This window comes from Mercenaria mercenaria, chromosome 3, assembly GCF_021730395.1.
Source record: "Mercenaria mercenaria strain notata chromosome 3, MADL_Memer_1, whole genome shotgun sequence".
Classification (NCBI taxonomy): Eukaryota; Metazoa; Mollusca; class Bivalvia; order Venerida; family Veneridae; genus Mercenaria; species Mercenaria mercenaria.
In genome coordinates this window covers 44,077,486-44,094,197 of record NC_069363.1, presented here as the reverse complement: position 1 = coordinate 44,094,197, position 16,712 = coordinate 44,077,486, and the positions used below count along the sequence as shown (strand labels likewise).

The window sequence follows — 16,712 nt, the reverse complement described above, 5'->3', positions numbered from 1 at the left end:
GGCGTCCGTCGTCGTCCGTCGTCCGTCCGTCCGTCCGTCCGTCCGTCGTCAACAATTTGACTGTTAACACTCTAGAGGTCACATTTTTGGCCCAATCTTAATGAAACTTGGTCAGAATGTTACCCTCAATAAAATCTTGGACGAGTTCGATATTAGGTCATCTGGGGTCAAAAACTAGGTCATCAGGTCAAATCAAAGGAAAAGCTTGTTAACACTCTAGAGGTCACATTTTTGGCCCAATCTTAATGAAACTTGGTCAGAATGTTACCCTCAATAAAATCTTGGACGAGTTCGATATTAAGTCATCTGGGGTCAAAAACTAGGTCATCAGGTCAAATCAAAGGAAAAGCTTGTTAACACTCTAGAGGTCACAATTTTGGCCCAATCTTAATGAAACTTGGTCAGGATGTTACCCTCAATAAAATCTTGGACGAGTTCGATATTGGGTCATCTGGGGTCAAAAACTAGGTCACCAGGTCAAATCAAAGAAAAAGCTTGTTAACACTCTAGAGGTCACATTTTTGGCCCAATCTTAATGAAACTTGGTCAGAATGTTACCCTTAATAAAATCTTGGACGAGTTCGATATTTGGTTATCTGGGATCATAAACTAGGTCACCAGGTCAAATCAAAGGAAAAGCTTGTTAACACTGTTGAAGCCGCATTTATGACTGTATCTTCATGAAACTTGGTCAGATTGTTAATATTGATGATCTTAAGGTCCAGTTTGAATCTGGGTCATGTAGGATAAAAAACTAGGTCACCAAGCCAAATCAAATGAAAAGCTAGTTTACACTAGAGGCCACATTTATGACCATACCTTAATGAAACTTGGTCAAATCTTGATGATCTATAGCTCAAGTTCAAATCTGGGTTAGGTGGGGTCAAAAAACTAGGTCACTAGGTCATATCAAAGGAAAAGCTTGTTAACACTCTAGAGGCCACATTTATGACTATATCTTCATGAAACTTAGTCAGAATGTTAAACTTGATGATCTTTAGGGCAATTTTGAATCTGGGTCATGTCGGGTCAAAAACTAGGTCACCGGGTCAAATCAAAGGAAAAGCTAATTAACACTGTAGAGGCCACGTTTATGACCATATCTTAATGAAACTTGGTCAGAATGTTAATCTTGATAATCTTTAGGTCAAGTTTAAATCTGGGTCAGATGGAGTCAAAAACTAGGTCACTAGGTCATATCAAAGGAAAAGCTTGTTAACACTCTAGAGGCCACATTTTTGACTATATCTTCATGAAACTTAGTCAGAATGTTAAACTTGATGGTCTTTAGGTCAAGTTCGAATCTGGGTCATGTCGGGTCAAAAACTAGGTCACGGGGGTCAAATAAAAGGAATAGTTAGTTAACACTTTAGAGGCCACATTTATGACCATATCTTAATGAAACTTGGTCAGAATGTTAATCTTGATGATCTATAGGTCAAGTTTAAATCTGGGTCAGGTGTGTTAAAAAACTAGGTCACTAGGTCAAATCAAAGGAAAAGCTTGTTAAGACTCTAGAGGCCAGATTTATGACTGTATCTTCATGAAACTTAATCAGAATGTTAATCTTGATGATCTTTAGGTCAAGTTCGAATCTGGGTCATGTGGGGGCAAAAACTAGGTCACCGGGTCAAATCAAAGGAAAAGCTAGTTAACACTTTAGAGGCTACATTTATGACCATATCTTAATGAAACTTGGTCAGAATGTTGATCTTGATGATCTTTAGGTCAATAGGTCAGGTGAGCGATACAGGGCCTTCATGGCCCTCTTGTTTTCTTTTGTCTGAAAATCTGTTGTAATATTTTGACCCCATTCTTCAATCAATTCTTCGAATAGTTGAGCGCACTGTCGTCCGACAGCTCTTGTTTCACATAGAAATCAGTGAAGTTTGCATACCATTCATGATTCCGTATTTTGTCTAAACTGTTTGATATATGGCTTTACATTTGTAAATATCATTACACATTGCCATATAGTGCTAGGCTTATCCAGTTCCACAAATACCGGTACATTGTTTGTCTTATCTATTTTCCTTCTTTTGTCCAAAAATCTCTGGTAATATTTTGACCCCATACTTACATCAGTTCTTCAAATAGTCGAGCGCCTAATGGTTTCCTAATGATGATGGGCAGGCAAACTTTATAGGATGATATCTCAAGGTCAGTAGATGGCACTGCCATTTTTAGGTTTGTTAGATCAAAGGTAAAGGTCGTAGCATAATTAACACCCAGTTATCGAACACAGACCATCATGGGGGATATGTGTATTACAGACAGGTTGTGTTTAATAATAGCCTAAAGCAAACTAGCTCTATAACTGGCCAGTTTCTACAAGTTTATTTGTTCTGGTTTAAATTAAAGATGGCAACATTATTAAGTTGATAATTTATTGCCAGGGCTTCGGAAATTTGCCGGTTTGTCGGTTTTGGACCGATTTTTGACTTTTCAGACCGATTCGTGAAGTGGAAAAACGAAAAAAATCGGTCCCATAAAAATGGAGAAAAGCATAAATTTCGGTCTGATATCTCAATACACGACCACCTGCCAAGCAGGAAATTGTTGGTCGCACCCTCAGATAATCAATAAACGTGTCAATCGGTCTGATTGTCACTTTGATAATCGGTCCGTAATTAGCACGTGACGCAATCAGCGCTCGCGCGGCACATCCTTTAATGTTTGCAGACAGCCGACTGCAATGTATTAAACATTTTTGACTGGTTTCCAAATGTTTCTGACTGGATCCAAATCATTTCGACGGGGAGCCACTTCTTTTATTTAGAATCCGACGGATGTTTTATTTCAAAAGGCTATTGTTTGACCATGGTAAAAAACAAATGGTCACTGCATTTAATGAGACATCATACGGAAAACCGATAAAACTAATTTTTATAATTACTTGATTTGAAAAAATTACATGATTCATTCGTTTGGGCTCCAGTTGAAACAAGTGCAGAAAATCGTCTTTGCAACCCGAAAAGAAAAAGAAAAAAAATGGACTGGCAAACACAAATGTTAAAGAAAACTGGAGTGGCGCTGTTTATCAATTCGGTCTTTTAAAAAACGTTTCAAAATGAAATTTTGTTAACATCAGAAGAGAACATGTAACTTTATAAAATGCAGAACTTTGCTTACTGAAATACAACGTAAGTGAAATGAAATATCCGTGGCCAACCCGCATGACCTTTTGGTACTATATACATGCGGATAGTTCGATCTTAGCGTTCACATAACGTACACATTCGGTCCGCGGCAGAGTATTCTTAAAATACTGAGGCTGTTTAGCAGAGAATATGTGCCGTGTAATTCACTTTGACGCATTCTATTTTATAGAATTCCGTCAAAGAATGAGGAAACAGCATAAAGTATCTGCCGTGTATACGGTACCAAAGTCACGTGCGATGGCTTTTAGACTAGTTACGCACACGGTGTCAATGCCTCGGCAATTTTCCTTGCAAGTATTTTCTCGGAAAAACATCGAAATTTAAACAAAGTAACGATCACACATAACGCTGAATAACTGTCTTCATTGTATGGTAACTCGCAGCGACCGGTAACTCAGTTTTAATGCATGACATGCTTATTTCTTTACTCTATCACGTTTTACAAAACGTATTATTGGGAATGCGGTGGGTGGGGTAGCGCCGATGTCAGGATTTTCGTTTCGGACCGATTGAGTTACCAAAATTTCCGGAGCCCTGTTTATTGCGATATATGTAAATTGGTCCAAATTTCTGAGCATCACATATTATTGAAAACTTGTGATGTAGTTATAATTTCAATGTTTTTTCATGTATTTAGACCTATGAGCTATGTAGAAAGCCTGAGTGATGCTTTTGACTCGGAAGATGATGAAGCGTTAACAGGGTCTAAGTCTGCTAGAAAATCTACAGGCAAAAGATCTGCTCGCTCTACCGCAAGGTGAGGTTTATGTCACAGGCTTTTATGATATTTAAGTCAAGGGTACCATAGTACAAAGTTTTAAAGTATTCAGGTAATTGAAACATTTTTCTTGTGACCAAAAGGAAATTGTGCCTGTGGACAGAGTCTAATTTGATTGACTATAGAAACTGTCTAAGACCTGTATTTGCTTGCTCACAAGACTATATGTGCGTGAAAAGTGGTACAAGAAGCAGTATTGTATAATTAAATTGTTAAACACAGGGTATTATTATTATTAGTGCAAAATTGCTCATAGCACTGTTGATGGTTGGACCCTCATAGAAGGTCTGCTTCTCAACAGTTTATCTTTATAAATTTATGGAGGTTAGGGAAATGATTATAGGGGAAGGAATGCTTAACTACAATTTGTTTAAAATTAATTTCATTGTCCATCCATTCATAACATTCATAACTTAAAAGTGGACTGTTACTGAAGAATGTACAGCATTTTAAAATTTTAGAAAGTGGTAAACTATTAAGGCAGCCATTTCAGTATTTTAGTGTGTTTATGATGTCATTTACACACTGCTGAATTATATATATACATAATACCCTTTAAAATAGATTAATTTCTATAGTTTCTTTAGATTTAAATTGTGAAATTTTCTTCCATTTTAGAAAATTACGAATGTATAATAAAGATTAAATCCTCCATTTGTTTTATGTTGCCATGGAAACTAAATAGCTGCTATTTTGATCATTATTTCAAGGCTAATTTTGAAAATTTCTTTACTCCTTAAATAATTTAAGAAGAACTGGCAGACACATTATCACAATTTTGCCTTTCCTTTCTGATCAAAGAAATAGATTATGTCTAGACATACATGTAATTGTATCACTCTTACAGTCCTTAAAAGACGTTTAGAGACAGTACTTCTGAACAATGGTACAGATATTGACTGAAAATATTCAATGTTTTTGGTGCCCCCACCTCTCGGTGGATTTGGTCTTGCCTGTGCGTCCGCCCATCCAAAAAAAGTTGACGTGCCAAGATCAAAAAGTATTTGATACAAATTTATGAAACCTTGCATGATTCTTTATCATGATATGAACTTGCACACCTCCTATATTTCCGTTGGCTCCGTCCCCTGTTTCCAGAGTTATAGCCCCTGAAATCGTCAAAAATGCACATTTTCACCTTGTATCGCGCCTAGCTCAAAAAGTGTTTGATATAAATTGATGAAACCTTGTGTAAGTCTTAATCATGATATTAACTTGGGCACCACTTATTTTTCTTTTGGCTCTGCCCCCTATTTCCAGAGTTCTGGCCCCTGAAATAGTAAAAAATGCACATTTTTACCTTGTGATGTGCTTAGCTCAAAAAGTATTTGATATAAATTGATGAAAACTTGCATGAATCTTTATCATGATATAAACTTGCACACCTTCTATTTTTTTGTCTTGCTCCATCACCTATTTCTACTGTGTTGGTGCACCGTAAAACCCAAATAAATAAAGTTATGGCCCCTGAAATAGTAAAAAATGCACATTTTCACCTAATGACGTGCCTAGCTCGCGAAGTATTTGATGTAAATTCAGGAAACCTTGCACGAGTTTTTATCATGGTGTGACCTTGCACACTTGGCATTCTTGTTGAGATTTTAGCGCTAATTACTGAATTATGGCCCTTGAAATAGCCAAAATAGTTGATTTTTAGCTCACCTGAGCAATGTTATTGTGATCGCTCGATGTCCGGCATCTGTCTTCCGGCGTCTGTCTGTCGTCTGTCAAGATTTAGCTTGTGTATGCGATAGAGGCTGTATTTTTCACTTGATCTTCATAAATTTTGGTCAGAATGATAACCTTGATAAAATCTAGGCCAAGTTTGCAAAATGGGTCATGTGGGTTCAAAAACTAGGTCACTAGGTCAAATCAAAGAAAAACATTGTGTATGCGATAGGGGCTGTATTTTTTATCTGATTTTCATGAAATTTTGTCAGAATGTTTACCTTGATAAAGTCTAGGCCAGGTTCGAAAATGGGTCATCTGGGATCAAAAACTAGGTCACTATTTCAAATCTAAGAAAAACCTTGTGTATGCGATAGAGGCTGTATTTTTCAATTGATCTTCGTGAATTTTGGTCAGAATGATTGCCATGATATATTCTAGGTCAAGTTTGAATATGGATCGTCTGGGTTCAAAAATTAGGTCATTAGGTCAAATCAAACAAAAACCTTGTGTATGCGATAGAGGCTGTATTTTCAAACCACTCTGCGTCCGTGGTCCGTCGTCCTTCTGTCCGTTAACAATTTCTCGTAATCGCATCTCCTCAGAGACTACCTGGGGGATTTTGATCAACCTTTGTCAGAATGATGTATTGGTACCCTAGTTGTGGCCCCCTGAAAATCAGACTGGTTCAACAATTTTTAGCTCACCTGTCACAAAGTGACAAGGTGAGCTTTTGTGATCGCGCAGCGTCCGTCGTCCATCCGTGCGTTAACTTTTGCTTGTGACCACTCTAGAGGTCACATTTTTCATGGGATCTTTATGAAAATTGGTCAGAATGTTCACCTTGATGATATCTAGGTCAAGTTCGAAACTGGGTCATGTGCGGTCAAAAACTAGATCAGTAGGTCTTAAAATAGAAAAACCTTGTGACCTCTCTAGAGGCCATATATTTCACAAGATCTTCATGAAAATTGGTCAGAATGTTCACCTTGATGATATCTAGGTCAAGTTTGAAACTGGGTCACATGCCGTCAAAAACTAGGTCAGTAGGTCAAATAATAGAAAAACCTTGTGACCTCTCTAGAGGTCATATTTTTCATGGGATCTGCATGAAAATTGGTCAGAATGTTCATCTTGTTGATATCTAGGTCAAGTTCGAAACTGGGTCACGTCCGGTTCAAAACTAGGTCAGTAGGTCAAATAATAGAAAAACCTTGTGACCTCTGTAGAGGCCATATTTTTCATAGGATCTGCATGAAAATTGGTCAGAATGTTCATCTTGATAATATCTAGGTCAAGTTCGAAACTGGGTCATGTCTGATCCAAAACTAGGTCAGTAGGTCAAATAATGGAAAAACCTTGTGACCTCTGTAGAGGCCATATTTTTCATGGGATCTGCATGAAAATTGGTCAGAAAGTTTATCTTGATGATATCTAGGTCAACTTTGAAACTGGTTCATGTGTGGTCCAAAACTAGGTCAGTAGGTCTAAAAGTAGAAAATCCTTGTGACCTCTCTAGAGGTCATATGTTTTTTGGGATCTGCATGAAAATTGGTGAGAATGTTCATCTTGATGATATCTAGGTCAAGTGTGAAACTGGGTCACGTGCGGTCCAAAACTAGGTCAGTAGGTCAAATAATAGAAAAACCTTGTGACCTCTGTAGAGGCCATATTTTTCATGGGATCTGCATGAAAATTGGTCGGAATGTTCATCTTGATGATATCTAGATCAAGGTTGTAACTGGGTCACATGTGGTCAAAAACTAGGTCAGTAGGCAGGGGTTTTTTTCGGCCGTTTTTATAGCCGTTATTGGGCTATATTCCCAATGCCAAAAAGTATGTTTTTTTTCCCAATATGAGTGCAAAAATTCCCAATCTACATCCTGAAAAAAATTTCATCAAAATTGCACAAACACTGACCAAATTATGGACAATTTTGTAATGGAAGTATGTTAAAGAGGTTGTATAATTTGAAATAAGTGTATGAGAAAGTGCTAAAACATATCCTTTCTATATCCTATGGGACTAATTATTTCCCAATTTGGAACATTTAAGCGTCAAAATTCCCAATTTTGGGGGTATAGGCTATGTTCCCAAATTAGCTAAAAAAAAACCCTGGTAGGTCAAATAATAGAAAAACCTTGTGACCTCTCTAGAGGCCATATTTTCATGGGATATATATGAGAGTTGGTCTGAATGTTCATCTTGATGATATCTAGGTCAGGTTTGAAACCGGTTCAACTGCGGTTAAAAACTAGGTCATTAGGCCTAAACATAGAAAAACCTTTTGACCTCTCTAGAGGCCATATTTTTTAATGGATCTTCATGAAAATTGGTGAGAATGTTAACCTTGATGAAATCTAGGTCAAGTTCGAAACTAGGTCACGTGCAGTCAAAAACTAGGTCAGTGGGTCTAAAAATAGAAAAACCTTGTGACCTTTCTGGAGGCCATATTTTTCATGAGATCTTCAGGAAAAATGGTCAGAATGTTCACCTTGATGATATCTAGGTCAAGTACAAAACAGGGACATGTGCCTTCAAAAACTAGGTCATTATGTCAGATAATAGAAAAACCTTGTGACCTCTCTAGAGGCCATATTTTTCATGGGATATGTATGAAAGTTGGTGTGAATGTTCATCTTGAGTTTAGGTATTTTTGAAACGGGTCAAAATGCGGTCAAAAAACTAGGTCATTAGGTTTTAAACATAGAAAAACCTTTTGACCTGTCTAGAGGCCCTATTTTTTTATGGATCTTCATGAAAATTGGTGAGAATGTTTACCTTGATGAATCTAGATCAAATTCGAAATGGGTCACGTGCGGCAAAAACTAGGCGTGGGTCTAAAAATAGACAAACCTTGTGACCCCTTGGAGGCCATATTTTTTCATGAGATCTTCACGAAAATTGGTGAGTATGTTCACCTTGATATCTAAGTCAAGTACAAACTGGGGCACATGCTTCAAAAACTAGGTCATTATGTAGATAATAGAAAACCTTGTGACTGTCTAGAGGCAATTTTTCAATGGATCTCCATAAAAATTGGTCAGAATTTTTATCTTGATGATATCTAGGTCGGGTTTTCAGAACTGGGTCACATGAGCTCAAAAACTAGGTCACTATGTCAAATAATAGAAAAAAACGACGTCATACTCAGTTCATGTGGGGACAGGTGAGCGAATCAGGACCATCATGGTCCTCTTGTTTGGTAAGTTATGGCCCTTTGTTATTTCTATAATTTACATAGATTTATATAGGGAAAAAACTTTAAAAAATCTTCTTGCCCAAAAAACACGGGAGCTAGGGCTTTGATATTGGTATGAAGCATATCTAGTGGTCCTCTCCCAAGATGATTCAAATTTTTTCCCCTGGGGTCTAATACGGCCCCCCCCCAGGGGTCACATGGTTTATATAGACTTATATAGGGAAAAATTTTAAAAAAAACCTCTTGTCCAAAACCACAGGGCCTAGGGCTTTGATATTTTGTATGTGACATCATCTAGTGGTCTTCTACTAAGATTGTTCAAATTATCCCCTGGGGTCAAATTTTGGCCCGCCCTGGGATCACTGGTTTTACATAGACTTATATAGGGAAAAACTTCGAAAATCTTCTTGTCCAACCACAAAGCCAAAGGGCTTGATATTTGTAAGGGTAGCATCATCTAGTGGTTCTCTACCAAGTTTGTTAAAATTATCCCCTAGGGTCAAATAGGGGCCCCCCGTGGGGGTCACATGGTTCATATAGACTTGTATGGGGAAAGTTTTTAAAAATCTTTTTGTCAATAACCTAAAACATTCAAGTTTGGCCCACATGTATGGTTTTGAGTGGCAAGATGAACCCTTTACATGAGTTGACCTTGATTTTGACAGTGACCTAACTTTCACATTTCTGTAGCTACACTCTTCAAATTTGTACCACATGCATAGTTTTGTGCACTGAAAAAAAACTTTGACCTTGACATTGACCTAGTGACCTACATTCACATTTTGAAGGTACGACTTCAAATTTGGACCACATGCACAATTTTATGTTCCGAAATGAATTTGACCCTTTATTTGACCAGTGACCTACTTTCACAATTCTCAAGCTACAGCCTTCAAATTTGGACACATGCATGGTTTTGTGTACCGAAACAACTTTGACCTTTACATTGACCTAGTGACCTACTTTCACTTTTTTGAAGGTACAGGCTACAAATTTGGACCACATGCATAGTTCTGTGTTCGAAATAAAAAATTTTACCTTGATTTTTACCTAGTGACTACTTTACATTTCTAAGTACAGCTTCAAATTTGGACCATTGCTGTTTGTGTTTCCGAAATGAACTTTGACCTAGTGACCTACTTTCACATTTCTGTAGCACAGGCTCAAATTTAGACCACATGCATAAAATTGTTTACCGAAACAAACTTTGACCTTGACATTGACCTAGTGACATACTTTCACATTTTTGAAGGTACAGGCTTCAAATTTGGACCACATGCATAGATTTGTGTTTTGAAGTGAAATTTGAACCTTGATTTTGATTTGTAGTGACCTACTTCACATTTTTCATGCTACAGCCTTCAAATTTGGACCACTTGCATAGTTTTGTTTTACCCAAATAAACTTTGACCTTTACATTGACCTAGTGACCTTTCTTTCACATGTTTGAAGGTACAGGCTACAATTTGGACACATGCATTTGTTTTGTGTTCCCAAATAAATTTGACCTTGATTTTGACCTGTGACCTACTTTCCATTTCTCAAGCTACAGCCTTCAAATTTGGACCACTTGCATGTTTGTGTACCGAAATGAACTTTGACCCAGTGACCTACTTTCAAAATTTCTGTAGCTACAGGCTTCAAATTTAGACCAATGATAAGATTGTTTACCCGAAACAAACTTTGACCTTGACATTGACCTAGTGGGCATACTTTCACATTTTGAAGGTCAGGCTTCAAATTTGGACCACATGCATAGATTTGTGTTTTGAAGTGAAATTTGACCTTGATTTTGAGTGTGACCTACTTCACATTTCTATGCTACAGCCTTCAAATTTGGACCACTTGCATAGTTTTGTTTTACCGAAATAAACTTGACCTTAAGATTGAACCCAGTGACCTACTTTTAAATTTCTCAAATAAGCCTTCAAATTTGATGCACATGCATAGTTTTGGTGTACAAAGAACTTTGTCCTTGAAATTGATCTAGTGACCTACCTTCACATTTCTCAAGCTACAGCTTTCAAATTTGAACCGCATGCACAGTGTTGTGTACGGAAATGAAATTTGACTTTGAGCTAGTCAATAAGTCTTGAAATTTGGAACACTCAAAAATGGCACATTGGTGGGCGCCAAGATCACTCTGTGATCTCTTGTTCAATTGATCTTCATGAAATTTCGTCAGAATGAATGCCTTGATAAAATCTAGGTCGAGTTCGAATATGGGTCATCTTGGATCAAAAACTAGGTCACTAGGTCAATTCAAAGAAAAACCTTGTGTATGCGATAGAGGCTGTATTTTTCAATTGATCTTCATGAAATTTGGTCAGAATGATTGCCTGGGTGAAATCTAGATCTAGTTCGAATATAGGTCATCTTGGGTCAAAAATTAGGTCACTAGATCAAATCAAAGAAAAACCTTGTGTATGCGATAGAGGCTGTATTTTTCAGTTGATCTTCATGAAAGTAAGTCAGAATGATTGCCTTGGTGAAATCTAGGTCAGTTTTGAATATGGGTCATCTCGGGTCAAAAACTAGGTCACTAGGTCAAATCAAAGAAAAACCTTGTGTATGGGATAGAGGCTGTATTTTTTAATTGATCTTCATGAAATTTGGTCAGAATGATTGCCTTGATGAAATCTAGCTCGAGTTCGAATATATCTGGGTTCAAAAACTAGGTCACTAGGTCATATCAAAGAAAATATTTGTTTAAACTCAAGGGACCACATTTTTGGTCCAGTCCTAATGAAAATTGGCGAGAATATTTGTTTCCACGAAATCACTAGGTCAAACATGTTTACACTGTTATGGTGCGTTTCTCAGGTGAGCAACCTAGGGCCATCTTGGCCCTCTTGTTTGTTTGTGATGCTCATAGCTCAAAAATTATAAGTTATGGCCTAGAATAATGAATCCTTTATTAACCAGATTTTCAACGAAAACCTGAGTTATTAGATTGGGGTAGATGTCGGTCGGTCGGGCGGGCGGGCGGCGGCGGCGGCGTCAAACTGGTGTTTCCGGTCAATAACTTTTGTTTCGGTAAAGATATTTGAATAAAACTTGGTATGTATGTAGCTTATATCAAGACAAAGGCTGGGATTGATTTTGGGGTTTCTGGGGTCAAGGTCAAGGTCACTTACTTAAAATAGAAAAGGGGTTTCCGGTCAATAACTTTTGTTTCGGTAAAGATATTTGAATAAAACTTGGTACATATGTAGCTTATATCAAGACAAAGGCTGGGATTGATTTTGGGGTTTCTGGGGTCAAGGTCAAGGTCACTGTTACTTAAAATAGAAAAAGGGTTTCCGGTCAATAACTTTTGTTTCGGTAAAGATATTTGAATAAAACTTGGTATGTATGTAGGTTATATCAAGACAAAGGCTGGGATTGATTTTGGGGTTTCTGGGGTCAAGGTCAAGGTCACTGTTACTTAAAATAGAAAAAAGGTTTCCGGTCAATAACTTTTGTTTCAGTAAAGATATTTGAATAAAACTTGGTATGTATGTAGCTTATATCAAGACAAAGGCTGGGATTGATTTTGGGGTTTCTGGGGTCAAGGTCAAGGTCACTGTTACTTAAAATAGAAAAAGGGTTTCCGGTCAATAACTTAACTTAGGAATGAGCTATCATGATGAAACTTGGTGTATAGCAAACTTATATAAAGTTGTAGCTTGGGATTGATTTTGGGGTTTCTGGGATCAAGGTCAAGGTCATTGTTACTCAAAATAGGGTTAGGGTTAGGTTAGGGTTAGGGTTAGCATATCTTCTACATGCATGGAGGGATTTTGATGAAAGTTGGCACAATTGTTCACCATCATGAGACAGAGTGTCATGCGCAAGAACCAGGTCCCTAGGTCTAAGGTCAAGGTCACACTTAGAGGTCAAAGGATACAAGAATGAAAAGTTTGTCCGGAGCATATTTTCTTCATGCATAGAGGGATTTTGATGTAACTTGGCACAATTATACACCATCATGAGACGAAGTGTCTTGCGCAGTTCCATTCTTTAGAACTACTTCCCTTTGTTGTTGCTATAAATAGCTTATATTGTAACTTTTTCATTACTAGACGTAGGGAAAAATCGAGACCACTTTTCTGTAGTACAACATACATGTTACATCCAATTTTGAGGTGTATTTTGACCAATCTCTACCTGGTAAGGATTTCTGTGTGGACTTAAAATTATTTTTTTTTTATTTTTTTTTTTTTTTTTTTTTTTTTTTTTTTTTTAAAGATTAACTTCCCTTAGTTGTTACTATAAATAACTTATATTGTAACTTTTTTTATAATTGACCGTAGGGAAAAACCAAGACCACTTTTCTGTGGTACAACATAGTTGTTACTTTCTAATTTTAGGTGAATTTTAAGGTATCTCTACCTGGTAAGGAGTTTTTTTGTGGACTTAGAAAAACAAAAGAATTACAGTGATTACTAAACAACCACAAAATTAAAATTACATCTGCAAATACAGGTGCTAGAGTAAAGAAATTTGCTGTGACGGGCGTATATTGTGACATTCTGGCACTCTTGTTTATTCTTATGAAAAGTGTTGAAAACCTGGTTTCGTGGCATTGCCGCGTTTCTTGTATAAGATATTTGTTGAGGCTATACCCCTTTAGTCTACAAACATTTGAATTATTGCCCCTTTTTTGTGACAAATGTACCAATGGGGGCACACCCTGTGTCTTACAGAAACATTCTAATCTTTTTAACTGGTTGATCCCTAGTGTATGGTTTTTATATGATTTTCCTTTTCTCCTTTTCTCCTGCACATCTTTACAATGACCACACTAGATTTAGAGATAAATTTATATATGCATTTATTATATTTCACAGAGGTAAGAAAACATCAGTTGATGATGATTACAAGGCAGACAATGATTTTATGGACGGTGATGATGATGATGATGATGATGTCTTTGCTGATACTAAAACTCATTTGAAGCGTAAATCTGCTCAGAGTCGGAAGAGTTCAACAGCAACACCCAAAGGAAAGAGAACTCCAAAGGTAAGTTGTAAGTCTTTTGATAAATCATGTTTCAGGACTTGTGGATTCTACAGGCATAAGTTTAAAGTCATTTTTTCTAGTCTCTCACTGTAACTGGTCTAAGCTTTCCTAGTTATGGATTCAGTTCCGATTGGCTTGCTGAAGGTCTCAGCGTTATCTGATTTCTAGAGGCTTTATTAAGCAAATATCAGTAATAGATTGTTTAAATTATTGTTAAAGGGATCTCCTTGGCAGAGTGGTTTAGGTCGCTTACTTAAATCACAAATTCTTCATCATGTAAGGAAGCCATCCAACTGACTTACTGAAGATTGGTGGTTCTACCCAGGTGTCGGCCTATACCTGAAAAAGTTCCCCTTGGATCTTCTTCCACCACCAGAAGCTGGGAAAGTAGCCACATGATCTAAATTATGTCAGTGTGACTCTGACCTCAGCAGGAGAAAAAGATATGTTATTGTTTATAAATATGAACTGTAATATTGTACTATTTCAGGCAAAGGTTTCAGTGCTTGATGCTGCCTCAGCAACAGTGCCAAGTAGACAGCGGCCTCTCATGTCCCCCAATAGTGTTCTAGAGGAAGCAAGAGCCAGGTAAAGTAAAATGTACACTGAATTCTTTCTAAATTGTTGAGGCAATTTTGGGTTGCCAGTACCACAAATGAGTCTTTGACTGTAGAAAATCTTGAGTAAAATTTATAAAGTTAGAACATAATGAAACAAAATTGTACAGCTCTTAGTTAGGATTTTCATGCAAAGAATTCAGAGCTTAAATTTATCTGTACTTAAGCCCTTCATAACATGCAATTTGTAGTAGATACTGACAATATGTTGAGATCTTTTTCCAGTGCAAGGAATTATGATACTTACACTGGTGACAGACCTGCACTGTTAGGCCCACAATCAGCCTACATCTCAAAAGTTCCAGGTTTTATTATGTTTGACCAAAGACATTTTTCCCAATGGTATGAATTGGTTACTGAAGATAGATCTAGTAAGAAATCCAAAAATGCTGTACAGTTGTTGCCTTTGTTGGACGAAATTCTGAGCTTCAGCACAACAAAAACAACCAGTGATACGCAAGCCTTGCTTTGAAGATTTTGGAGAAGGGCCTCTATGGTCACATGGTTTTGGTCAGTGACTTCAGTCGATTGCCCCCCACTGCTGTGGGTTTGAAACCTCACTTAGGGTGCGAAATTCTTTCTGGTGAGGAAGTCATCCAGCTAGGTAACTGAAGGCCAGTGGTTCTACCCAGGTGCCTGCCCTGCCTGGAGTCCTTGTCCACCATCAAAAGCTGGAAAGTCACCATGTGACCTACAGTTGTGTTGGTGTGAATTTTAACCAAATGAAATTGAATTTCTATTTTCCGTTAAAGTTGCTTTGAATAAACTCTAAATGAATATTACAGGTTGCATGTGTCCGCGGTTCCGGATACCTTACCATGTAGAGAGAATGAGTTTGATGATATATACAGATTTGTTGAGGGTAAAGTTATAGATGGGACTGGAGGGTGAGTATGGCGTGAAATATTACCTTGTTTTGCAAACATTTTATAAGTTTTGTTATTAACCCTTACCCTGCTAAATTTCTTTAATGAACTTGTCCATCTTTCAGTTTGGATAGTACCATTAACTGTTTAAAGGGGTGAATACCAAACAGACACCTACTGAATGGCGAACAGGGCAGATCATGATCTACGCTGCTCGCAAAGGCAGAATCAATTGTGTTCAGCATGATAAGGGTTAACAGATTCATGCTTCTTTGTTAGAAAGATTGAATGCATTGTGTTGCTTAATTGTAAACTATGATTAAAACAAACTTTGAATGAGAAATTAAACCTGATGGCATTTTAGAGATAACTCTGTTTCTTTCCTGTTCTTCTTAATTTAGTTGGAATAAATTTAGAAAATTTGACAATTAAGGAAGCTAGTTATATTTTTACAATGAACAATATTGTTTCAGTTGTATGTACATATCTGGTGTACCAGGGACAGGAAAGACGGCGACTGTTCATGAGGTGATACGATCTCTCACACAGGGGTATGAAGACGGGGAATTGCCATCATTTAAATACTTAGAGGTCAATGGCATGAAACTAACAGAGCCTCGACAAGCTTACGTAGAAATACTGAAGGTAAAACTAATCTTGTAACTAATCAAATGTCGAAGAAGCTCTTGCACTTTTCCCTATTAAACATTTTGGTGTTTGGTATTTTGGTGAGGTTGATATGAGATTTCACGGAAGATCAGAAGTGACTATTATTTCTTTGATTTAAAGAAGTACTGACATACACAAATTTCATGTTGGGCTTTTGAAATGCTATGTTTTCTGTGCCAAGCTCTAAAGTCCATATGTCTGTATTTTTAGGTGAGGTTGTAAAATGAAGGACCATCTTACAATAGCTGTTAAATCTGTTAGATTTTGGCATACATTTCAGCAACTTACAGGTCAAAAGGCAACACCAGATCATGCTGCTGATCTGTTAAACAGAAGATTCTGTGGTACCAGTTCACGGGAGACTGTTGTTTTACTCGTGGATGAGGTAAGACAAAAAGAATAAGTGATAGCTTTAGATTTCTTGGAATATTTGAACCCAGGCTTTTCATGTAGGTGAACTAAATAATGTATTTTAGCAAAGGATGTTGTTTATTGTTGCAATTTATAACAGCCTTAAGATTTCTTAGTCAGCTCATGAAAAGAAATTTACGTACTTGAAGATGCTATTGTATATTTTCTATATTGGTTGCCCATGTACCATTCTTATACATGACTGACATAATGTAAATGTTTCCCTCTAACCTTAAAAATTTCGCCAAAGAACAAATGAAAATGACTAAAATTCAATAAAAAAAAATTAGAAAGTTGTTACTAAAATGTTTGTGTACACTTTTTAAATTCTTCTAT

The 16,712-nt window shown here is 37.1% G+C and overlaps 1 protein-coding gene across 1 annotated transcript in view; it reads left to right on the top strand.

Annotated features, from left to right (window-relative positions):
* The window catches only part of LOC123524908 (origin recognition complex subunit 1-like), a 50,477-nt gene that overhangs the window by 21,210 nt on the left and 12,555 nt on the right, over positions 1-16,712 (top strand). Inside the window, exons 6-11 of the mRNA XM_045303520.2 lie at positions 3,799-3,918; positions 13,642-13,813; positions 14,304-14,401; positions 15,216-15,317; positions 15,770-15,941; positions 16,246-16,350. Of these exons, the coding sequence (XP_045159455.2) occupies positions 3,799-3,918; positions 13,642-13,813; positions 14,304-14,401; positions 15,216-15,317; positions 15,770-15,941; positions 16,246-16,350 (769 nt within the window). The remainder of the gene's footprint in view (positions 1-3,798; positions 3,919-13,641; positions 13,814-14,303; positions 14,402-15,215; positions 15,318-15,769; positions 15,942-16,245; positions 16,351-16,712) is intronic.